At 39.3% G+C, this 26,570-nt stretch overlaps 1 protein-coding gene across 2 annotated transcripts in view; it reads right to left on the reverse strand.

Annotated features, from left to right (window-relative positions):
- Znf507 (zinc finger protein 507) overlaps nucleotides 1-22,193 on the reverse strand; it is a 34,275-nt gene extending 12,082 nt beyond the window's left edge. The window contains exons 1-5 of one of the 2 annotated variants that reach the window (XM_005400091.2): nucleotides 22,013-22,193; nucleotides 20,553-20,646; nucleotides 13,129-15,269; nucleotides 11,324-11,441; nucleotides 7,581-7,695 (exon numbers count right to left, since the gene is read on the reverse strand). In XM_005400091.2, coding sequence (XP_005400148.1) covers nucleotides 7,581-7,695; nucleotides 11,324-11,441; nucleotides 13,129-15,267 — 2,372 coding nt within the window. In that variant the 5' untranslated portion in view covers nucleotides 15,268-15,269; nucleotides 20,553-20,646; nucleotides 22,013-22,193. The remainder of the gene's footprint in view (nucleotides 1-7,580; nucleotides 7,696-11,323; nucleotides 11,442-13,128; nucleotides 15,270-20,552; nucleotides 20,647-22,012) is intronic. The other variant, XM_005400094.2, reaches the window with a different exon arrangement.
- Nucleotides 22,194-26,570: the final 4,377 nt, after the last annotated feature.

Genomic DNA, 26,570 nt, shown 5'->3' on the forward strand with positions numbered 1-26,570 from the left:
CAACGGCAAATATTCATGATGGGATCCCAGTAGGGGAAAAGATGAGAATAAACTGATAAGGCTAAACACACTAAAATGATTTTCAACTCATTAGAGAAGGCCTGTTATAGGAAAAGAACTTCAAAAATTAACCAAATTTTCTTGGCTAAAACAAGCAAACAAACAAAAAATAATAGTGAGCCATTATTATAGCATCATCCTATTTTATTTATGTCACTGCACTTCCTGAAATTCTCTTTACTATCTTCTTTCATGAATACGTAACTTCAATGATCATGGGTTTTGTTGAGTCAGAAAGTGAAGAGCTAACTGTATTCTAATCTGACTAAAATACAAATAGTACCCACAGAAAGGAGAATTGATAGAAAATATGTTTCATAACAGAGACTATATCTAACATGCTAATAGACCAGCAGTATCTCTATTTCCATTTAGGATAATTTGCGCCTTCTTACCCAACCCAGTCCACCAGGGGGCGGAGTGCACACCCAAACTAACAAAATCAAACTGTAAAAAGAGTAGCAGCAACATGGGCACATTTACCATAACATCACTCGTCATGATTTTGTTTTGCTTCTTTTCTCTGATAGTCCTGATAACATAGCCTTTTGGTACTTCAAGTATGCAATTTTATATCAAGGCAGAGTCATGCATCTACATGGCTCAATTGCTGGGCAGTCTTGGTAGCCTGTCAATAAGGCTACAGCTGGATCGAATGTGTCAGAATCAACACAACTGCATGTCAACTGCATGATACCCACCTATACCTGTATAAAACATAATTACTTTCTAATGGGAGAAAGCTATTTTGGAAACCAAAAGAAAGCCAATGCAGAAACCCAAGGCTTCTCATACCCCAGCTAAAAATGGGAGTCTGATTTTTTTCTACAGGCTTTCTTCCACTGCGGATATGTCAGTTATGTCAATTCTGGAACCCCACAGAAATAAGGATTTCGGTTAAAAGGACCCCATTTCCCTGGCCTGAGACTTTAACTGGTTAGTCTTCAGATCTGAGTCAATTAGAAACAACTGCTGCGAGACAAGTTAGGTGGGAGAAAGCAGAAGGTGGGTGCCCTACAAGGTGTGTGTGGGGTGCCTTAAGTACAATTTGAATACGGATATAAAGATTTCAATAGACATTTTGCAACAGGGTTTGCCTTACTACATTCATTTTCTATGCTTTTAAAGCAATAACATATCCTGAAAAAACTGGTCACTTCAAGTTTCACGATGAACCTGAAGTCTTTATGTCACTGTGAAAAGTATCTTTCAGGTCATTCCTTTAAAACAAATTTTTTCCTTCCAAATTAAACTATTTGCTAAACTGTGTTCCTTAAAACAAATTCAAGCTTTCAAAGACTTGAGCTTTCTCCCAAACCAACACTACTCACTACAGATCAAACATGACTACAGATAAAAACAGACTTAATTCTGTAAGTGCGGTGGCAGTGATGTTATGTGACTTTCAAGGCTAGGGCACAAAGGACATCAGTCAGCCTTCTGTATCTGCAGAGAGAAGATTTAGAAATAAAAACCATACACACATAGCATTTACATTGTTTAAGTAATCTAGAAATTGAGTATTAAAAGTCATCTATAATGATAAAAAACATACAGGAGGACAATCCTAGGTTGTATGCAAATACTAAGCTGTATTATATAAGGGGCTGGCATCAGGTGCAGAATGTGGGACTAGCACACCTGCAAAGACCGAGGGAGAAACCACGTGTATATGTTGTAGCTGAGGCCCAGCCAACAAACAGCATCAGCCACCAGGCTGATGAGGGAGCTTTCAGGTAACAGAAACCTTTACCTGTGTGAGTCACTTTTGGCCTTTAAGTCTTCCTGTGGAGGCCTCTGACTGTGTGAGACAGAGACATGGCATCTGTCTTTCTTTCCAAATTCCTGACCCACAGAAGCCCTGAGCCTAAGGACATGGTTGCTGGTGCACACTCTGAATGGTGGTGGTCTGGATGCAGCAGCAGGGCACTTCCCTGGCACAGCACAGACAGTCAGGGCAGCATCGCTGCTGAGAGCGAGGGTTCAACCCCCATATGAGTGCTGGGAAAAAATGCTGAATGTTTCTGTATCCACAAAACTGGGATAGTAATATTCTTCAATACTGGACCGTTGTGAGGACTAAGTGAGCAGACACACAGTGCTCGGCACTTTGCCTGGCCCACAGTGTTCTAAAAACTGTTAGGTCTTTTTACCCCTCCCCTTGCCTTTTTGTGGTTCTAAGGACTGAAACCAGGGCCTTCACAATGAGCTATAATCCTTATACATTTTTATTGTGAGACACAGTTTCACTAAGTTGCAGACGTTGGGCTCAAACTTGGGAGCCTCCTGCCTCAGCGTGGGTGCTGGGTTTATAGGTATGTGTCACCACACCCAGCAAATTATTACTTCTAATATTTGTATTATGACCAAACAATGATGGACCAGAGTGAAAGGAAACTGTCATTCCAAAGTATCATTCCCTTGCTTAAAAACTTCTGGAAGGGGTTGGTTTTTTTTTTTTTGGTAAGGTGGGAGTTGGGGATATATTTTAGTTATTATGCGATAGGCTATCAGACCTTTATTATTTGAGCACACAATATTTCTGACTGACAATTTGACAGCTTTGAAAACCAGTATGTATTTTTACTTCTGTATCATGTCTCACCAGAAAAATCAGAACCACTTCAGAGTATAAAAACATAAAAGTTCTAAATATAATTATTATAAATTTAACTGCATTAGTGGTAGAAACTTCTCACCAAGAGTAGAAAGGCAAGCTATAGTACAGGAGAGGATATCAATAATCTATAAGGACTTATATTCAGAATATGTAAACAACTCTTGCCAATCCATCAGATAATCCAGTAAAGAAATGGGCATGACTTCATATACAAATGAAAAAGTGCTCAATCTCATAAATTGGGAAAATGCAAATTTAAATCATGGTAACATCCTACTCACGACACCTATGCTGAAATGACCAAAATCAAAGACTGACAATACAAGTGTTGGTGAGGATATGAATTAGCACAGCCACTTGACAATATCTACCCCAACTAAACACGTATTGTGATGGTTAAAGTTTCAATGAGACTGGCTTTGGGGTACTGCCCAGACTGGTGAAGCACACTTCTAAGTGTGGTGGGTGGGTCAAGGAGATGTGGGGCCTTGGGGTCTATGTCTGGTCCTTCTCCCCTTGTGTTCTGGTGCTATTCCCTCTTCTGCCTGGCCTCCCTAAGTTAATGAGCTTTACTTTGCCACACCCTCTGCCAACTGAATCTGATCATGGACTAGAACCTCCAGCAAATTAAACCTTTCCTCCTATAACTGATGGGAGTTGGGTATTGTGTCTCAGTGATGAGAAAGTTGATTAATACATTGTTATGGTTTGTGTCTGTGTGTCCCCTCAAAGCCTCATGTGGTCATGGGGCAGGCTTTTAGAGTTTGACTGATTATGGATATGAGAGCTGCACCCGCCCTGGGGTGGATAGTTTGCATATGTAAGGGAGAGGAAGAGGCTGCTTGAAGCCATTCCGCCCTTGGGGGTGTTTGTTGCTTTTCCTGTGTTCTGCCGCCATGAGCCCTCCGCCATGTGCCACTCTGCCTTGTAATCCACCAAGTATGGACTGAAACCTCAACAAAGTGTAAACGAAATAAACTTTTCCTTCCTTAATTTTGGGCATCAGGTATTTTGTCCCAGCAACAAGAGAAAAGTAACTAAGACATACATGTATGTATGCCAAATTACCCAGAAATTTTACTCCTAGATATAAATCCAGTAGAAATAGACTCATTTTATGTATGTATACAAAAGCATGTATAACAATGTTCAAAGTAGCATTATTCGTAATAGTGAAGAAAATCTAGCATTAACCCAAATGTCTATCAACAGGAAAATAAATCATATTATCATCTTTTAATAGAATACTATATAGCAGTGAAATGAATTAGAACTAATTACATATGCACATCACACACACATACACACAGTGGTATTCAGTGAATGAATGAAAAATACTACACATAAAAGAGTATGCATTATACGATCCCATTTCTGTTAAGTTCAAAATCAAGCAAAATTAATTTATGATGTTTGTGGCTAAGACAGTAGTTAATAGAATGAAGTGAGGTTAGTTGTGTATTGAAAGGCCTATGAAGGGGATAATGTTGAGGGACTCCCATGATTTCTATTAAAAGCATGATTAATTTATGATCATTCACCAACCTGAACATTTATGATTCATACAATTTTCAGGATGTATGCTAACTTCAATTAAAGAGTCTGTTTAAAAAAAAAATTAGAGAGAGGCAGTTGAGGAGAGGGAGAAGGAAAAAAACTCTAGCAGTGATGGCATTTCTACCTGGGCATATCTCTTTTGTGAAATAAACTATGCCTGCTTACCCAAGTACAGGATTACTCTTTCTTTCCCAAGTGATGAGAGGTCAACAGCCTTTGTTGCTTTTTCTTTTTCTGGTTAGCCAATGAATCACTGAGAAAGGATGAGGTGAAAGACTGGGTCCAATAGTTACTGCTACCAGACAGTTATCATTTATTGGCTGCTTATTATAAGACAGTACTTTATACAGCACTTCATATAATCCTCATAACCTTAATTATCCTTGCTTTATAAATTATAAAACCAAGCGCAGAGCAGTGAACAGTTTGCTCAAGGCCACAAATCCCATAAGTGAGAGAGTTCAGATTCAATCCCAAGGCTATCTATCCCTGCAGGCTACACTCTTATGCATGAAGTTGTACAGGTCACACAAATAGGTTCAGTGAAGGACTAGGATGGCAACACAGAAAGTAAAGTCACCAAAAAGGAAAAGGTATCAATATTGCTAAAAATGTATTATATAACAGGTGAACATGAAGCATGTTTGACACACTTGTACAAAGATCAGTTGTGCAAGCAGACATTCTTGCTTTAGGAGAAACCTGCTGACAAAAATTCACCACTGTTACTTGTGAGCATAGTTCTCAACAAAATGCAGGCACTCAGAAATGCATAGAGTATGGACTCTGAGAAAATCGAACCCAAACTCTGATTATGAGTGTATCAGGTAATAACACTGAATGAAGGAGATATGAAATGAGCCAAAAAAAAAAAAGTAATCCTTAAATTAGATCAGACATCAAGGAGGCTATGGTAACTAGCTCAGTTTCTGACAAAAGTATATGACAATGAAGACAAAGTCCTAGAAACATACTGGAATGTAACATGTTCATCCATAATGCTATGTAGACTGCATCTCAAAAGACAAAGGAGGATATGCATTTAAAGTATTTAAAGGAGGTTAAAGAGTCAGAAGATTAGAAAATAAGATTCGTTAGATGCTACACAAAGAGGATTTTCATAGAATGTTTCCCATTGATAGAAAGATCTCAGACAACTACAAGTAATCCTGAGTCTGCAAATATTTTAAGAACATAAGAAAACATCTCTAAGACACCAATAGCTGTCAAAATGAGTCCTTACATTATAAGGCTAGTATAATCAGGAAGACACAAAACACTCCAGTGTACTACTAGAAATCAGTCATTAACATCTTTCACAAATTTGTCCTAATTATTTACAGGCTGAGTGTCCCTTATCCAAAATGCAGAAGGCCAGAAGTATTTCAGACTTTTGAGTTTGTTTTTGCATACTGGACTATGCAAAATAACATATCCTGGAGATAAGACCCAAGTCTAATCACAATATTTATTTTTTATTTCATAATATCTTATACACAGAACCTGAAGGTAATTTTATACAGTATTATTTTAATGTACATGCACTTTGGCTGTAAGTTGTCATGTGTAGTCAGGTACGGAATTTTCCACTTGTGACATTATATCAACACTCAAAATGTTTTTGTTTTTGTGGTGTTCAGAATCAAATCCTGCACATGCCAGCCAAATGCTATGCCACTGAGCTACATCTCCTACTCCTGAATTTTTGGATTAGGGATGCTCAACCTGTATTTGTTCCAAGCCGAAGGACAGCAAACATGATGACTTTTTTGTTATGAATAGACCAAGAACAGTTCTTGGAACACATTTGCTCTGTGTTTTTTAATGAATGGATGAGCAGTCTTAATTCAAGACCCAGAAAACATTACTGCCCAAATCACATGAATTTGGCATGGCATATCATTAAACTTAAGAATAAAGAGACTTAAAATATACAAGGGCAAAGCCTTCTCTTCATATCAGGAAAACTAGTATCTGTTTCCCTCATGTTCTTCTAAATATTCCCAGTATAAATCATGAATGTTCCAGGCTCAAATCCCACTAGAATTTATAGCACTGAGTAACTGTTATGGTGTTCATTATGTTCTGGAAAAAAATATCTTAGGGATCCTAATTTTGGAGATAGTTGAAATAAAAATTACAAATACTGAGGCAAGGTGAAACACCTTCAAGAGAGCTACAAGACTTTGCAAATAGATGCACTGTCTGAAGTATGATTAAATAGGTCTACTGGCTAGCAAATTAAGCACATATTAAATATTTAAAGCCATACATAAAACAAAAGAGGCAGCACTACACTATGGGCCAAATAATGAACTTTTATGCTGTTAGGTTATCATTTAAATTAATAGAGCAACTTTCCCATACTCATTTGTGTTATACATATAAAACCTGAGAAGAGTTAAAACATGAAAAGTTTTGACAAGAGATTAAAAAAGTTCATGTCCATGGCATAACATCACTCACACTGCCAGCTTAGCTCTCATTTAGGAACCTGATGTCCTCCTATGGCTGCAAATAGAATAAACTGCTCCAGCACAGATGGACACCTTTGCAAAGTATCTATACCTTTATTATATACAAGCAACAAGCTGACAAAGTGGTGCAGGCCTGTAATGCCAGCACTCTGGGAGGCTAAGATCAGAAAGAGGATTGGAAGTTCCAGGCTAGGCCTGGTAACTCAGTGACTTAGTGAGATTCTATCTCAAAACAAAAAATAAAGGGTTGGGATGCAGGTCAGTGCAAAGACCCCGGGTTCAATCCCCAGTACCACAAACCAATAACGAACTATTTATTTACAAAAGGCCAAGTTTACTTAAGAAATAATGATTTCTGTCTATTAGCTAATTCTGAGAATGCCTATATTCTCTCTAAAAGCACATTAGAATGAGCTGTGAAAAATCAATTCACAAAATTGAACTAATAACCTTATTCTACACATGACAGTTCTACATTATAGGCTAATTTTCAATAGTACCTTTACAGGGAATTTTACTACCTTTAAGCTTTAAAGACCTTTTGCTGGAAGTAAAAGTACCTAACCACCAAATCACTGAGATGTACTCTACACCAAAACCTGTTATAATTTATACCCAAATGACATTAAGCTGACAAGTTATCTCCCTCCATTTCAACCAGACAAAATGTCTATGGGTACTGAGACGAGCTAAAAGTTAACACTCCTTAACACATTAAAGAAGACTTAGGAGGCCAGCAGATAAAAGTTTGTTACCTAGTAACCTGTGATTCAACAAGTGCTATGAATTTGTAATTATTTCTATTTTCTTTTTTTACTACCAATATTTTAATACAAGCATTAAAATTCTAGGATTATCATACTTACCTGTATGGTTTATCAGAGTTATGAATTCGTCTGTGGTTTCTGACACCAACATATGTTGTACTTGTATAATTGCACACGTCACATCTATATTGTTTCTGGGTTGAAGACTTATTCCCTAGACAAGGTATTTCAGAGTTTCAGAAGCATGCTTTTGTAAGATTCACATGATAGCATTTCCATTCCATAGTAAGTGAATATTTATACCACACAGTATTAACATTTCAATCAAGGTTTTCTCACTGTTTAAATTTAACAAGTTTGAAATGGCTTTATAGATTCTCTGGCACCTCGACTATCAGCAAATATAAATCGAACATCATCTGACCTGTGAATATAGATAGGTTGGGCTGGTTTCTGCATAACTTTGTATAAAATTCTAAAAGTATAATGAACTTGCTTCCAGCTGTCCTACTGATTGTGTGGCAGCTGAATTAACCAGAGATACACTATTAATCTGAAAGATGTTATTCTGATTAATATTGGATATACTGTCTTAAAGAAACAATGATTTGGCAATGAGCTATAATTTAATAATACAATCTAATATAAAGTATGGCCATGAAACACATATAGCAAACTCAATAAAAAAGCATACAAGTCTTTTGTCCTGTGGATTTCCCTGGTTTGCAACTACTGTCAGCTATCACTTCAACATGGGAAGAAAAGCAACTGCAAATTATGAAGTGCTCTACAATATAGTACAATTTTATCTAGTAAAATGACAGGTTACAGGGACAAAGGTTATGAATAGAGTATGCAGCTCTCTAGGCAAACATGGATTTGATGGGAACAGGCAATGTTACTCGTTCTGCAACAGGGCTGAGTAGTTCAAGCATGACAATACAAGATGAATGGCTTGATCATATGAAATTGTTTCCTGAAGATATTTGATGCTTTATCTATTTTTCTGTCAGCATAAAGTTCACAGCTATTCCCACATTGACTGCTTTATATTCAGAAAAGAGGCAAGCATGGTAGCTTAAAAATTTGGCAGAGCAGGAAGAGCTGTGTGTCCTTTGTCAGGAAGAAAGCTTAGGCAGAATACCAGTACACGAAGCATAAAAGTAGAATTAGCTGTACAAAAGAAAACCCACATTGAAATTTCAGCAAAGAAAATCCTTAAGTTAAATTTAAGCTTTCTAAAATTGAAATCTTCTTTGACTAATAACACTGTCAGGCAGAACAAAATGTCCTAATTTCCTTGTATAAATCTATAACAATAATATATACACTAATCATAATTATAATCTAAGTATTGCTTTTAATTGGTAGGTTAAAAACTTGGACTTGATTATAAATGGCACTGTTCCAAATATAGTTTTAAAAAAACCTCAAAAATGAAGTGTGTGAAATATTGGATAATGGTTTTATGTGAGAAATATTACAGATCAATGACAACTAATAAAAGTGACAGATGGAAAAACTTAATATAGCACAGAATGAGAGCCTATGCTACTTCAAACAAATGTTTCCAATGGAAAGACTGGATTTAAAGTTCTAAATTGGGACTGAGTCCTTGCTCTGCCACTTACTACTTACATGATCATGGGTAAATTACTTTCTCTCTTCAAGCCTCAGTTTTATCATCTACAAAATGGAAATATTAGAATCTCACAGCATGGTTAGGAAGTCTTATATTTTTCTCTTCACCAAAGTTGTATATTACCTACTTGTCTGGGTAAACTCTTTGACCTATTACTAAGCTATAGAATCTCAGGGTTAAGGACCTACCTGCTTTGTTTATGCTGAACCCCCAGGGCTTCACAAATTAAAGGTTCTAAGAAAGGATAATTAATTAAATTTCATGAGGAAACACCACATGAGAGAGTGCTTTGTCCAAGGCTCTTCTCAGAGGACCTATGGAGTTTGCTGACAAACCCATTAATCCCTTCTAAGTTTTCCACTGGCCTGGGTTCAAGGACAGTGACACTCTTCACTGTATCCCCCAGCACCAGGCACAGTCCCCAGTTTAAGACAGGCATGCAAGGTAGTTTGGCTGAATGAATGCCTGAAGTACAATTATGCTGGACTTGTGTTGGAAGCTTGCCTGCAGGCATCTATAGTTTAAGAATGATAAGACATGAACCACAAAGGCATACCTCGCCCCTCTTTTTAAATAAGTTTACTAAGTAATGAAAGAAGTTTTAACAATGCATGAATTTCTACCTTCTTTGTGAGCTAAAGATTTGTTCTCTGGCCTGTCAACAAGAGTTCAAAATATCTAATGCTGAATTAATAAAGTACCCAGCCAAGTGTAAGTATGCAGGATGAGGTCAGCTATCAGAAGCGTATACTGCTATGACAAAACAGCAAATAGTGACAAGTGGGGCTAAATGCATGGCAAGCAATTTAAAATCTATGCACCTAACCCTAAGAACAAGAACATAATCCAAAAAGATCAATCATGCTGTGAAGCGGAATATGGTGGACACATGTTAACACTATAAAGTTTGGAATGGTCAATTTTGAGCTGAAATTTGAATAATTTTATTAAAATTGTGATATTTAATCTGTTAACTATGTGAGCAGTTTTAAATTTTGCTTTTTAAGATGGTACTGGAAAAGATACATCCCAGCACATATCAACTGTAGGTGGTGCTACTGAGTAGCACTTTATTCCTTCATTAGGGATTTATGGTCCATTCATTTCTAATGTTTTAATGTCTCCTTTAAGGGGGATATGGAAACATAATGAATTAAAATAAAAGGAGGCATTTAGAGCTATTTCGTAAAAAGGAAACAAAACTGTTTTAGCTCAGCCATCTATCGCAGAAACAGATGCCATGTCATAAACTCCTTTTGTTTTGGATAGTTTTACAGGGATGACATCTGTTTGACAGGGGAATTTTGGTGCTACAGTGGTGTCAAAATCAGTTCCTTCAGAAACATTCTAGAATCAGTTATGCTTTCTGGGGTATAATTTAATGAAACATTATGGTAAAACATTTCACTTTGTAGTCGTTTCAAACTTTAATTCTTAGGAAATCTAAAAAGGAAAGTCACCCCAATATGTTTTATTTCCCATAAACACTGTGTACCACGCTTGAGACATTTAAAGCTTATCAATTTAAGTGAGCTGCTGAAAAGAAGTGCAGCTTATTACACTTTATCCCTAATGCTTGATGTGGCATGCGCCTTTTCATGGAACTCTAATTAAATCTTTTGATTCTCCAATATTCCTATTCCCAGAGACTCAACTGACTGATACCTAACTAACTAGTGCATAAAAGGACCTGTGTGTTTTTCTGAAGAGTGCGGATGAAATCTGGCACTTATACTTGAAGAATAAGATCACAGCAGAGAGCCTCAGTTCAAGTTTGAGGTGGGGGTTTACCATCTGTAACAGCTATGTTCTCTGCAGGTTGACAGGCGGGAGGAGAGGGAGAGGAGGCTTGCTTTCTATGCTGCAGCTTCTCTTGCTTGCTGGTATACCATCTTCTAAGGGTCTATGGTATAGCATGGTTCTTACAGGACACAGTAATTTTTAACTGCAATTTCTACTTGTACAGAGGAAGCTGAATCCTAACTAATCTAGTACTGTACCTCTTTGTAGGACCTAGTAAAAATTTACTTCATTTAGTACTCAGAATTTCCTTAGGAACAAAGCTAAGATTCACTGACATTCATAGTACAAAAGTAGAAAAGAATACATGCTTTAGCCCTGAAAATAATCCATATAACAAAGGGCATTTTTCACTTCACATGTCAGTCACTGCGGTCTGTATTTAAAAATGCACAGATACCTTCCTGCACACATTTCCCGTCAGTTGTATCACTGGAAATTCTTGGCTCATTGGAAGCTGCTATTGACAAGGTGTCTGGAAGGTTGTGCTGTTCTCGCTCATGATTCCTCAGATTACTCTAAATAAATAGAGAGAAATGATTATGTAATTTTCAATAAATATACATGTCCAATTACTAAGAGACTGTGGAAAAAAGAGTTTAATTGCTCTCATGGCCTAGTATCTAGAATGTATTACCAATATTTTAAAATCAAATTGTCTAAAACAGTGACACATTTGACAATTTACAGAAAAAAAGCTAAGGTAGTTCCTCTTTTACATTATCTGAAAGGAAGTCATCTGTATGTTAGAAGGTGTTTATGCACAACATTTACATGCTTACCAACCACTTGCCGGCTCAGAGATGGAAAGAGCACAGTGTTCAGGATAACACTTCTATAAAAATAAATTCAGTCAGTAACCAGTGGACTCCTGCTACTTTTTGCCTTTAAATACCAACTAGATGTGGTAAGAAGACAACTGCTCCCTCAAGGACAGAGACCCTTAGCTATTTCTACCCCTCAAATAGGCAGCTATCTTTTACAGCAGCAGCAAAAGAAACTTCTGGATGGGCAAGTTAAGGCCGTTATCAGCATATAGCTTGATGTGGCTCCCTTGAGCCACATCCTTGAGTGGTTCCCTGAAATCCCCGCTCCACTGGTCCTCCCCATTCTGGGTTCCTGATGCCAAGGCTCAGGTGAGGCATGTTCTGGCTGCCAGCCAGAGGGCGTCATCACGGTACGCAGGCCAACTGCGCACCTTTGCAGCCTATTTGGATGTGCTACTTAGAATTTCATGAGGGTAAGCCAAGCAGCAGTGACTCTCAAACAGAAAAGACTATTTTGTTCCTGATTATCTTTTTTACCACTACCTAGGCCCCTAATTCTGCATAATCTGAGAAAAAAAAAATAGGCTATATTCTAGTTAGGCAATTAAGATACATTTTATACAATTTTTCAGTCAGGTGGCACACTGAAGAATTCTAAACCAATGATTCAATGACGGCAAGCCTCCTTCACAAAATAAATCTCATTGATACTGGCTGTTGGGTTTATAGTCAGTATACAAGGGAAGAATCAGTTTGAGTAAACCTTCGAAGTTTCTTAGACTGCTCACTAAACACACCATATGTGGCTCTATTTTTCCTGTACTGGCTTTCTAATACAGCCCACTTTTCCTCCTGATAAAATGATAGAAATTACCGCTTGTTATGTAGCAGCTAAGATGACTGACTGCAATTTTGGGGGGCATATGAGAAACACCAATATTTTGTGTTGATAATATACAGTTAAATCTGTATGGATCAAATGTGTATGTTAATCCACTATACATTCCCTTGTGATTTAAAAGCAATACTGTTTTCTGAGACAAGATCTCATTACGTAGTTCAGGCTGGCCTTGAATTCACTACGCAGCCCAGGCTGGCTTTGAACTTGGGGCATTCTTCCTGCCTCAGCTTTCCAAGGGCTGGAATTACAGGCCATGTGCCTCTATCCCTGGCAATAATTTCAAAGGTATACACATTAAACCAGTAAATACCGAGGCCAGTAAGGAGACACCAGTCACGGATAGAATTCTCAGTCAAACCTGGATTTTAGTCCCAACTTTAACACTAATTAGCTGGGATTCCCTGGGGCAAAGCATCAAATGTTTCCAGAACTTATTTTCCTTATCTACAAAATGAGGTGGCTACACAAGATCTACAAAGTTCTCTCTTCAATCTAAAACTCTGAAGTCCCCAAAAGATTTTGTGAAGTGTTGCTTACCTTATAAGGAAAAGATTCTTCACACTGCTTACACTGGTATATTTTTGTTTTGCAGTGGTTGATCATGTGGCTCTCCAAATCTTTGCTGTTGTCAGCTATGTGCTCACAGATAGGACACTGATATGGCTGTCTCTGCCGATGGACTCGCAAGTGCTGCTTGATGTAGCCCTTGTTACCACTTGTGTAGTGGCACAGGCGGCAACGGTAGGGCTGTTCAGCATTAGGGATGTATTCCACCAGATTGGTCCCTAACAAACCTGTGTCACTGTTGGGTTGGTACTGGGCATTGTCCTGTAACTCTTTCAAAATGTCATCATCTGAGGCATTTTGGTCAGTCCTTTCTCTCAATTTCTCAATTACAGTGAGCAGGGACATGCTGATACCGGTCTTAACCTGCCCATCTGACAATTCCTGTCTACCCTCTGGGAGTGCTACCAAGGTAGAGCTGCTTTGGTTAAAACTAGTTAATCCATCGGATGTGTTTTTAAGTGGCGACATAATTTTTGAATATGCTGCCAATGTACTTTCTACTTGCTTTTGTCCAGTATCTGGATCTAAAAGGTTTATATCACCATAGTGCCCAAGATTAGCTCTTGTTAGCTCTGCAGCTCTGATAGGCATTGTGACAAGGGCTTCTGCAGCTAAGGAGTGCAGCCTAAGAGACTCAGAATTTGTCCTTCTTCGGCCTGGAGGGGCATTCTCATCAGTACCCAGGCTTTTACTTATTAACTCACTGTCTTTCTTCTCTGGATTGCTCCAGCCTATAATCAACCCCCCGATATCAACGGTACATTTATCAGCATGATAAACATCATCTGTTCTTCCACATTCAGTCTGGGCTTCTGTTGGGTGCTGGTTTTTCCCCTTTTCAATTTCAGCATTCATGAGGAAGTGCTTCTGTGAAAGAGTTTCTTCAGCACTTGGCAAACGCTCCACTATCACATTAACGTGACCTTTCTTATTTGGGCTACTGCTAATAATTTTCTGTGCTGATGAAAGTAGGCTGTCAGCAATCAGATTCTCCTCTGAATCAGACATCACTTCTAGTATTTCTTCCTCACTAGGGTCAAGGGTAACTGCCTGACTTAGGTGTATTCTGTCTTCTGCAGTCTGTTCTAAAGGAGAGGAAGACGATAATGGTTCTGAGCTGCAAATCTGTACTTGTACAGATGGCCCATTGTGGATACTGAGTTCACTGTCTCCAATAGCAATAACTACTGCATCGACTCCACCAGGTGCAGCAGGCACTGAAGAATCCAGCAAGCCAAGGGGTTCGTTTTCATTTTCAAAGATTGGATAGGTGCAGTCAACTTGTCCTGCATGTTTCCAAGCATGTGTCTTTAACATTCTCTGCTGGCCACAAGTGTAACTGCAAAATAAGCATCGATACATGCCATATTGTTCATATGCATACCACTTTCTTTTACCCATTTCTGCCATGGATGCAGTTTGGACGTTAAGAGTTTGTGAACTGTCCACATTTAGTGGAATATCAGAAACGGTTTCAACACTTCTTTCTGTGGTTCTCTGACATGATGAGTTGGAGGAGCTTACGTGCTGTTGGGCTTTGGATTGAGAGTGACTGTTGGCATCATTTTTGTGGTCATTTAGCACATGAACTTCAAGTGCCTCTTGGCTTCTGGATGTAACATGGCACTCTGAGCATATGAATACCACTTCATTTTGCTGGCCATGCTGCTTGATGTGATCTTTTAACACAGAAAAAGAAGATGATAGAAACTTACAAAGGCCACACTGGTAAGACATAGCCGTCCCAGTCCCATCATTCTGGGCAACAGAGTCAGGGATAAAATTTGCTTGTGATACCTCAGCCTTTCTAATACCAGCAGCAGGTGACTGGGTTACTTTAGCTGGAATCTCACAAAGTTCTTCGGCTTCAAAACATTGTGCTGTAGCACTCGAATGCAAGCGTTTTTTCCCAATTAGAAGACATTTTTGTGACTTTTCATGCTCTACTATCTTGCTTAACTTCTGGATAACATGTATTAATGGATCTGCTTTAAGTTTTCTTTGTTCATCAACTTCTAATGAGGGACTGATGACACCTTCGGCAGTCAATACAGCTTCCTGTTCCCCAGTATCTGGTACCAACATGGCAACAGTGCTGCTTTCTTCCATATCTAAAAGGATAATGTACAGGAGAAAGACACACCAGGTTATAGGATAATTACAGCTATACAATTTAGGAAATACATTCCAATTTTAGTGTCTAATCTCATCTAAGCATTTTCTAAGCTAGTAGCTACCTACCAGGGTACCTGCCTATTCCCAAAATAGGCTTAAATTTCTTAGAATTTCCCCTTGGAATGCACCTCCTGTCAAGCTTGATGATAAGAGATCTTGCCGTCCTTCACTTATTTCTTTGGAAATGACTTTAACAATTTTTTTTTTTCCATTTTTCTTTATTGACTTTGCTTTTGACATCTAGCTGTTCCTAATCATTACTTTCTTTTTTGCAGAATGCCAAAAACAAGTAAACAAACACAGAACTTCTATTCCTTGATTTAAAGACACACAGCCATTCTCAGGGCTCATGTTATGTCATGTAAAACCGGTATGATTTGATACAATTCTTTTTGTTTGTTTTGCGGTGCTAGGCATTGAGGCAAGGGCTTCATGCAGGCTAGGTAAGCTGGTACCACTGTACTACTTCCCTGCCTCAATAACATTATTGAGAAAGTACTTCTTATATGAAAATATCATTGTAAATTTATTACTAAAAATCACAAAATTTTTCCCCACCCCAGATTTTTGAAATTGTGAAAATACAGTCATGTAACCTATTATAAAGGACATAGTAAATTTGAGATGTATATCCAGATGAAACTAAATAAAAGCAATGACCCACTTCCTTCTTTCATTTCCTTCAATTTATCTTCCTGAAAATAAACCACAAAGTACGCTGTGGTTTTTTCCTAGAAGTCATATTAGTGGTCAACTATTACTCATACCCACATACATACATTTCTTTTTCCTGAAAGTGTAAGGTGCATTAGAGAAGGAAAAAGTTGACATTTCCATTGTGTTTCAGGTCCTGAAATGAACAGAATCCTTAAAAATGGTTATCTGTAAGTTCCAATAATGCATTACTGCCACAAAAGTCACCAAACATAAAATACTCATAAATGTTCCTCCTAAGTCTTGAATACTCTTTGTATTTCCTGGCAGCATTTTAATTTCAAACATTTCCTTTGGCTTAAAGTAAAATTAATTTGTTGACTTGGATCACATTTTTCAGTTTAGGCTTTTTTCCAGCAACAAGTTTTGTTTTTCCACATTTTAGGTGCATTCTGGAATCTTACAACATTCAATAAAAGCCAACAAAATTTTAGTGGCACTAGATATAGACCAAAGACCATAGTATTCTTAAACTTCAGTAGAGGCTCTGCATTTTTATTTTAGATGGTGAATCATGGCTCCTCTACCCCACATAGCTGAACAGCCCTCCCTTGTAGGATCAGACTTAAAAACTATCCTGCTCGACTCCACCAGCACTCAAACCTGCTTCAGTACTAGTTTGCCTATATCATCTCTTGGCAGCACTTACGACTTTCCCTCTTATTCTCCCCTCTTTCTGGCACATCAGCTATCTATCTTGGTCCACATCAGGCAAAAATACAAACATTTTCCTCTAGGCTTCTTTAGTATTACTTATCTCTTTCCTAATACTCTGTCCATTAGGTCAGCTTTATATCTACACATTCTCTTTTGTGGGGCACATTTCTTATTTGTCCTCATGGCTGGCAGTGCACTGCACAACACTGCTGCTACCCTAGCTCTCAGAGGCTAGAGATCCCTCAGTCATTCTCTCCCCAAACCACTTTTTAAAAAATTAGTTTCTTTTCGGGACTGGGGATTTAGCTCAGCGGTACAGCGCCTGCCTCGCAAGTGCAAGATCATGAGTTCGATTCCTGGTACGGGAAAAAAACCAAAACCAAAAACACCCCCCAAAAAAACAAAAAAATAAAAAAATTAGTTTCTTTTCATCTTCTTCAGAAAGAACAAAGGTCTTTTTAGACTTCCACACTCAACTTCAACTCACCGAAGAGAAGAAGGGTGAACAATTTGTTTCTTTGGAAAAACCCTTCTGTCGCTTCCTAAATCACTTTACTGCCTTAGAATTCCACACTTTTAGGTCAAGAGGAGCTGTGACTCTTTATGTGAGCTCCCTTTAGGATCATTAATTCAAAGCTTTATTTCTTTCAGTTCAGCTGTTAAATGCAAATTAGTGTTAAATAGTTAAGTTTAGTAATAGGAATCCCCATTCACTTTCTTGAACAACCTATGGTTATTCACTGTGGATCTAAGGTCTCTTCCCCCATGAGGTATATCATCCACGTATGGCTGATTGATAACCTAGAGGTCAACCATGAATGTTTGCTCAACAGACTTTGCACACCCACAGAATCACAAAGGTGATTCATGTTATCTCTCTTTCACTTAATGATCTAATAGGAGGGAGACAGCATAGTGCAAATTATTCCCCATGGATATTTCAGTGTGTTCCTTAAAAAAAAAAAGAAAGGAAAATGAAGAGAGGGGGAGGAGTTCATCTTATCTCAAGAAAGACTAATACAAAAGAATCTGACAAAACACTCACATTTTTAAAGCTGTGCTTGCTCAGGCATTAGGAACTAATGGAAATTTGCAGCAGATGCTCCAATTTTCCCTGAACATTTATGTAAGTATCTCATTTTAGAGGCTGCATACATTTGGGGATAAGTACAGTAATGGCAGCTATAAAACAGATATGACAACATAAAATATATCAGGAAACACCTGAAAAACCAGTTTGGGTCTACATGCCAAATCAGTGCACAAGTTAAAACTCATGAAAACAAAAGCCTCTGTTAAAAAAAGGTTAAGCAAACAACTCATATAAAAACATACACACTGGGGCAGTTATCTTAAAGCCAACTCTTAAATTTTCACAAAAATTTTACTTTGATCTCTCATGGAATCTTCTATATGATATACATATATCTATACATTATACATAATCTACACATTATATTTATAGTCATATACACACATAATATGTCAAGGGAAGAATAACTTATTTGAATAAAAGAGATGAAGTTGCTTAGTTCATTATACTGTTGTGCTTGTGTAAATGTTTAGTTTTTCATAATAAAATGCCAAAAAAAAATTATGTGCAAGGCACCAAGAAAGTAGCAGGAAAAATGAAAACATTTTAAATTCATAGCACCGATAGCTGCAAACCAAATGGAGTGAATAAGATAAACATTTAGAAGCTAAGAAGAATTAGCAGGTTTTGTATAATGGAATAACTAACACAAAGGTAAAATCACCAGAGGGCAACAGTCCATGGCCAGATCCTAACAGAAACTAAAGAGCTCCCTTGGGCTAGGAAAGTAAGCAAAAGACTTTCTGAAGAGGTAAGATGTATACCGGACCCCAAAGGATGTGCAGTATGTCAGACATCATCATCCATTTGCCCTCTAGCCTCCCTGAATCTTTCTTTCTACTCTGCTCTTGGTCCCAGGAGGATGACATCATTAGGCTCCCCTACCCTTTGGTTTCTGGTTAAGATCTGCCAATGGAGAGCCATCACAGATCAGAGGGACTTGGCAGACTGAGAACAGGCTATTCATCATCTGAGCACTTCACCTCTAGGTCAATTTGGACTGGCTCTATTGCTCAAAAGAGTGCCACTTCTTTCCAGACAGGCTGCTCTACAAGGCTTTGCTTCTGGTTCTGGCACCTCTCCCTTCTCTTGATACCACTAGATGTTAACTGCATTCTTCCCTTGATTTGCCTATACAAATTGAAAACTTTTCTAACAGTAATTTTGTAAATATACTCTCCTTGAATTATCCTAATGAGTGCACCATTTGCTTCTCTGGAGTACTATTGATACGAGGGCAAGAGTGACCAGAAAGGCTGCCATAATCATCATTTATTTGTGTGAGAATAAACATGCTATTTAGAGGTCAGGGAAAAGATCATAATAGATGAATAGGAAAGTTCAATAAAAAGACAGAAGACTAAAGGTATGAGTGAAACAAGAGAGTTTTTTGTTTGAAATCATTAGAAATAACATTAGATCAGACTGTTACATAGCAATAATCAAAAACTGTATTCCAAACCAGCAAAGTTCTATAACCTTTTCCACTGAGTCTTTTATATCTTTCCTTGACAACAGCAATACTGAGGCAAAAGCTTATAATTAATGTCTTTTCCAAGAAAAGTTAACAGCCAAATTATTTTAGTTGTCTTTATTTCCTTATAATTTGCTATTTGGTTTACTTGTGTATCTAATTAGTTCCTTTTAGTTACAGTAGTATGTTTATCCTAAGTCAAATCAAGTTGAACAATTCATGTGGGCCTGGAGAAAGGCTATAATTTTCTATGTATATACTAAGACAGCACAATATGATATAAAGAACTGTCTCACACAAAAGATTTGTTCTTTTTCAACTTAAAAAAATTGTTCCACAGAAGTAATGCCAATTCTCCATTTTCCCACATTCTCATAATTCAAAAGTACAAAACATTTTGCTCAGGCCAAAAAAGGATAAGGGGCAAAAGCTCATAGGTCTCTCTTCTAAAATCCTCTCAGTTAGCTGTGTGACCTTAGGCAAGTCACTACCTCTGTGGGTTTTAGGTTCTTCAGTTTAAAATTGAGAGGGTGGGGATGGGTAAACTTTCCAGTGCCTAGATTACAAATTGTCTATATAGTTACGTGGAAGCGGCCTACACTGTGTAGGTTTACCTTACTAATGCCAGTTACAATTTATTTGATTTAAAATCTCCTTAGCTCAATGTAATTATTAGCTGCCACTAAGAAAAAAGCATAAATATCTCAAGTGTATGAATTTCACAGTCTAGAATTTCTGAGCTGGAAGCTAGCCTAAGAGAATATTCTAATTTGCCAGTTAAAGTTAAGACATAATGGCTAACTAAAATTCATCAATACTGAAATTTACTATGATTTACTGAGCACCTATAATGTGCCAATCACAGTGTTAATAGACTACAAAAAAAATAAGAGGAAAGCCTTGCCCTTGAGATGCAAGTCCAGGGAGTACTGCCTGTGCAGAATTTATATAATACTCACACAATTCCTGGTAATACTAGTCTCTGTTTTGCAGGTGAGGAACCTCACAGATGTACAGTAGTACATGAGGCTCAAAGATATAAGCCAATTTAAGAACTGGAATCCAATCAATCTGATTCTAAAACTATGCTGTCTTTAATATACCAATTTTCCTGTCAACTCTCAGTGAGAACAAGAACACACTAAAAAGTCTAACAGCCCCTTACAGCTAAGCTATACAGAGTATGTCAGTGTACTTGATCCTCATAACTCTTTGGGATCTGCTAGGTGGTGCCATACAATCTTACAAATGAGGAAACTCAGGGAGGTTTAGGTGACTTACCCAAGGTTACATGGCTGTTAAGTGGCAGAGCCAGTGTCTTTCAAATCAATTCCTGAAATTAATACAGTCCCTTGGATCAATCTTCAAAATCCAGCTGTGACCAAGAACGAAAGTATACAGTATCAAACATTTCTCCTTCTTGGTGAAACAGAGTAATGATTCATTTGGGCAGTGAAAACATTCCAATACTTTGTATCAAAAAGAAAGTGAGAAGAGTGTTCATACAATGTAATTGTGTGATATTAATTCACATCATTTATCTAACAAGTAGACGTGAGGATTTTGAAGAATTTAGGAAAGAATAGCTCTGGAAACTATGTATTTCCTTTTACCTCAGAATGTATGTAACTGGCTAAATACCCTACAGGTTTTACTGACATTTTCTAATGAGTATGGAACAGTAAGTTACATTGTACTATTTTAATCTTAATCAAAAATAGAATGTAGAGAGGGATTATGCAAATTTGACAAGCATAGTGGGCAGAATAGTAGCATGAAAATATATGTCAGTGGCTTGACCTATATATCTCCTAATGCAGTTTTCTGCCCTGGTCCTATATTTCTTTGCTACCATTTCTTATACTAGCCAAGAATGAGTCTAAAAGATCAAAAGAATGCTCATTCTTTTCACCCAGAAAGCAACTACCTTATCGATTATGGTTAAGCAACACAGTGCACTGGTGGGGCTGAAAGCAAATCACTCGGTCTCTTCTGAAGTTAATTTTCAACCAGTTATTGCTGTAAAGATGTGAAGGGTCAGACTTTCTCTTTTAATCAACATAAAGTGGAGTGCTGAAGAAAGTACAAACTCCAGGTGGTGATAAAACCAGTAACTGCCTGATAACAGCGATGCAGACTGATAGCAAATCACAGCCCACTGTAGAGCTAGAAAGACCGACCACCTTCGGGTTTGGGAGGGCTGCCCTCTGCCTAATTAATCATCCAGGCCTTCCACACAAACCATCCCCTTGAGAGGCCCTCACCGGTCTGTGATCTCTGGCAAGATTATTCCACTGGTGAAGAGGGTGAAGTGTGAGGAAGGCCACGACTGCTTTTCTGTACCAGGTTCTACACGGCCGAGGCAATGGGGGTTGAGGAAAGTAATGAAGAGGGCGGCCGTGAGCGCTGTTAGGTCTATCCTGACTGGCCTAAACGATTCACTGCTGCAGAGGAGAGGGAAGCAAAGCCTCAGGATGGCCTGCCTAAGGACTGGACTGGGGACTGTGTGCGGAGCGGCAAGCGCCCCCACCCTCAGCTGCTGGGCAAGCCCGGAGTCTCTGCAGCCTAGCCCTGAAAGGCACAGCGGACAGAAATGGGACCCGGAACTTGGGGCGTGTGGCGAGCACCCGGCGGGCGTCCGCCTTCTGAGGAGGAAGCGGCGCCGGCTGAGGCCTGAGGGAAGGATGCACATGGCCGGCGGCGGCGCTCACAGCGAAAGGGGCGGCCCCGGGGCGCGGTACCTGCGGTCAGGCGGCGGCTGCTGCTTCCGCTAGCCTCTTTTGGCCGGCCAGGGCCCTGCCGTGCACTCGCCCTGGTCCTCGCCCACCTCTCTCCCGGATCCTTTCCCTCTTTTCCCCCTCTTTGCCCCTCCTCATCCGGAGCTCCAAGATGGCGGCGCGAGGAGCGGATCACGTGAGCCACGGGAGGGTCAGGTGACCCGAGTGGCGGGCGGCAGGGGCGGGGCAACTGCCCAGCCACGCCCACTGACTCTCGGCCCTCGGCCAGTTGGGGCGGGGCGGGCGCGAGGAAGGTGTGCGGCTAGTTCTCTACAGTCCCGGTTGCGACCGGCGCGCGCGGGATTTGTCCGGCTTATTGACCCGTGCGCGGTCGTCTAGGTCTAGAAGTCAGTGACTGTTCACACTTCGGAGTCTCCCCACGTCGCCTAAATCTGCTGTGGGTTAACTCGTTCAGCCCGCCGTTTTCATAATTGGCTCTCAGTAATGGACACTGACGTCCTTTTCATCCCTGTGTGAATTGGTGTAATTTCTTCTGATTGGGCTGCACGTTTTGAGGTGTTCTTGGTTAAAATGTGGATGTGCTGGCTGAGTTCATGGCTGGAATTCAGGGCGGCTCTGGGAAAACAGTTTAGCCTGAGAGGCTGTTGAGGGGTGTAGGGCCAGTCTTGGTTGGCCTTGACCCAGTAACACAAACCAAAGTCATCTGAGGACAAGATAGTGTTTGTCAGTTTGAGCTGTTTCACGAACTACTCACCGAGATATAAGCAGTCCTGTTTGGGTTTCCCAAGCCAGCGAAGAATTCCACCCAGCGTCACAGAGTACTGGGCAGTTTTGGTGTGTGAGGAACTACACGGCCTGGTACTTGGGTTAAACTCTGCAGGTGGGCAGAAGACGGGGAAGGAAGCTAAGTTGAAGATTCTGGTCATAGCAGTGTACTGGCTTGTTTGGTGAAATTATCTTTTGTGTACATCCAGTATATTTAGGTGCCTTTACAAGGGGGCTGGGCTGTCTGCTTTTAAATGGAAGACCCAAAATTTATCACTGTTGAGACAGGGCTGTAATTTTACTTACGTATCTCAGGATACAAATTTGCAAGAATTTGGATGTTGAGAAACCAACAAATTTAGAATTCTGCTATTCCACACACTCTTTCACCAGTTGGACTAAATAGCTAAGATGTAGAAATGAAGGCCCAGTAATTGTTTTCAATAAAAGAGATGGAGTAGGAGATGAGCATGTTTGGGCAGAAGAAGAAGAAGAAAAAAAAAACCCAAACAAACAAAAACAAGGACAACCAGAAATACAGAAGGGTAAAAGTAAAAACAAACAATTTATGTGAAAATTGTTCTCCTCCCTTTGGGCTAAAGAAGTCTAGTTTATAACTATCTGAAGAGAGGCTTTTCTTGAGCACTCTATTAACTAATAGCCATGAATCTGAAAGTAGCCGCAACAGAAATCAGAAATTTATTTGGTCAGGGAAGAGAGCAGGGGTGTCGTTCAAGGCAGAGTGCTTGCCTAGCATGTGACAGGTCCTGTCTTTGACCCCCAGCACCACAATAATAATAATAATAATAGATAAATAAAAGAGAAAACATAATTTAGAAAAGATAAGGAAATTCTAAAACAAGAAGAAAGTAAATGTATCTTTGAATTTCCTTTGTTCACGTCTGTATTTACCAGCTATTTTGTTTCTCTTCCCATATGGTTAGATAGGACTTCTTGGTCCTCTTGTGGCTCATGGGCGTGGCTTGTGATTGGTATGGGCTATTGAATTATGTGTAGAAGAGAGGGTCATCACCCCCATACTGGAGCTTTTAATTGCCAGTGCATTTCCTTCCAGAATACTTTCCCCCTGGTTTGATAATTGCCAATGTTGGAAATAGTGGCCACCCTGTCTCTGATGGTGAGGTACTGATCCCCTAGCTGACCCACAGATCTGTCTGGTGAACAAGTCAATGAGTCCTTTGAGTTGTTTATTATATCAATGGGTCATTGCTACTGTTGATGCTCTTCCCTACTCAGGAGTGCAGGATAGTACCAATAAGAGTAAACATTACAGGAAGAAAAGAAGAAATGGAAGAATTAAGAGAGAAGGCATAAGATGCTCAATCTCAGAAAAATTTAAACAACTTCAAACTGCCTTTCACACAAACACCTCAGTATTTTTCTTGTAAACAAACTTTCCAGAAAATCACCGTAAACATTTTTTAGAGGAATGCAAAGTCATTCAGGTGGAATTCCATTGAACTTGTGGACATCTCATCTAAACTCTTCTCAGCACCTTCCACCTGCCACAGAATGTTATTTATCATGACTTAATTAACCAATCATAGTAAGATTTAGCATTACAGATAGGAAACTTGCTTACTCCACGAACTAGCACCTATTCAGTGGAATCTGATTCTGTTTCCAGATGAGAGATGACCGAGATAACTGAGCCCCTGTCTCTGCACACCTCGTTATTTTACTTTAAGGTCATTAATTAGTTGATAAAGGTTTTACTTCTTCTACAAGTATCATGGGTTTGTATCTCCTAAAGTGGCCAGGGAGTCTGATAATGCATAGTGCTTTACAACTTAAACCACAGCACTGTTTAAATTTTAGGCATTCTTAGGACAGTACAGTAAGTTGTAAGGTGATGATGACTGGCTAGAAATAGAGTGAGACACAGCTGAAACTTGAAAAAGACCTTTGTTTCCAGCCATGATACTTATGAAGGACGCCTTGTCTTTGTTGTAATAAGATTAGATTAGATATTTTTTGAAGGGATTAATCATGTCTTTGGCACAGCACAGAAAATTGGACAAGACATGGGGCCTGTTTCTCCTTTAGCTATAATTTTTATCATGACCTTTAAAAAGTATTTTGCTTCAAAAAAGGAAAGATCAAGGAAAAGTGAAAGGATGTAGAGGAGTAAAAGGGAAAAGGACGTAGTAGTGTGAGCTGAGAAGATAAACTGAAAAATTATTCCATATTTTGCAACTTAGCTCCCATGGGACTCTCAGCAGGTGGCTCCCATCTCTCTGACATTTTTCACCTTGCTTATAAAACAAGAAATTCAGTTTATCTTTTTTTTTTTTGAGATTCAAGTGTTTGCTGTGTAGAAATATGGAGTTTCATTAGAGGAGCTCTCCAGGCTCAAAATGGAATTTCATCATTAAGAATGATGGCAAGACTTGATTTTATTAATGAATGAAAAGATTGCTTGATGTAAATCGGAAGGAATTTAAGATTAAAAGACATGACATTATTATATATACAGCTGTCAGTAATAAATTAACATTGTTTCTGGATTCTGTACACTTTGCATCTTGAATCTACACCTAGAAATACTTCATAATTATAGTTCAGGTCTCAAGAATCACCATCAATTATCCATCTGTCATTCATTCTCTGCTAAAAGCCACAGACCTATGTTGTCTCAGCAGCACGTAGACATTTAAGATCCCTGGTGCTATGATGTGATGTGCACATATTGATTGTTGAGGACCCAAGTAAACCAGAATACATGACCATTGTCTGTGACAAACATCAAGAGGAGAGAAAGAGTAGGGAGCCTGATTGTGAGAACTGAGGTTTGCTCTAGTGGATGCTGTTCTTGGGTAACTGTCAGCTCAGCTGTTTTGGATCTGACATGCTAACCAGTCTTGAAAAGTCCCCCCAAGGAGCTCAGGCAGTCATGGCACTCACAGTAGCTCTGCCTTCAAGGTTGTAACGGAACCGAGTCTAGAGTTCTAGCCTGCGATTATCAGGACTTGTGTACAAGGACAAGAATCGATGATGGTGACATCTAGTGGCCTGTCTGGAATGTGCAGTCAGGCTACAGAGCGCTCCAGTGGGAAGTGGGATGTTCGCCTGGTCCTGCTAACCCACTGCTGATCCCAGGTCCCTGAATCAGCCTCAGAGTTTGGCTTCTGACAGAGACTCTCTGAACACATGTTGATTTGTGGTTGGGATCCAGGAACTGCACCAGCAGGCTGGGAGGGGAGATGGAGAGGGGCTGCTTTGGAGGACGACAGGAGGCTCCTTTCAGTCTGGTCTGCATATGCCACAGGCTTGTGCTGCAACAAAACATGGCTCAGCGGGGCTGCGTGATAGAGCAGGGAGCTCGCCTCTGCCAGACTGTCTCTCTGCTTCAGTGCAGACTGGTTATTGGAACGCTCAAGCAATTTTCAGTCGTCTTAGTCAATAAAGCCAGTCTCTTCTCTGCAAGGGGAATGAAAATGAGATTTTGAGGCCTCCGAAAGACTCTCTCCTTTTGCCGCTTTATCTGCTCAGGAGCCAAGCAGTAGCTCTGCTTAGTTGGTTGGTGGCTATTTGCTATTCTCCAAGTCCTGTTGACAGGTAATACCACCTGCTTCTGAACAAGACAATCTGATTGTAATAGGATACTGGTAAGTACTTCCTGGAGAAGAAGTATTTTCCTTAAAGTCGTGATCTTTATTGATGAAAGGGGCAGTGGAAGAAAATGAAAAGAAGAAGAAAAGATGAAGAAACACACCAGGAGGAGAAGTAGCTGCTAATCAAACCAAGAGAGCCTAGCTAAGGGGTAATTGTGGCT

Source organism: Chinchilla lanigera, unplaced genomic scaffold, assembly GCF_000276665.1.
Source record: "Chinchilla lanigera isolate Chin_1 unplaced genomic scaffold, ChiLan1.0 scaffold00067, whole genome shotgun sequence".
Classification (NCBI taxonomy): domain Eukaryota; kingdom Metazoa; phylum Chordata; class Mammalia; order Rodentia; family Chinchillidae; genus Chinchilla; species Chinchilla lanigera.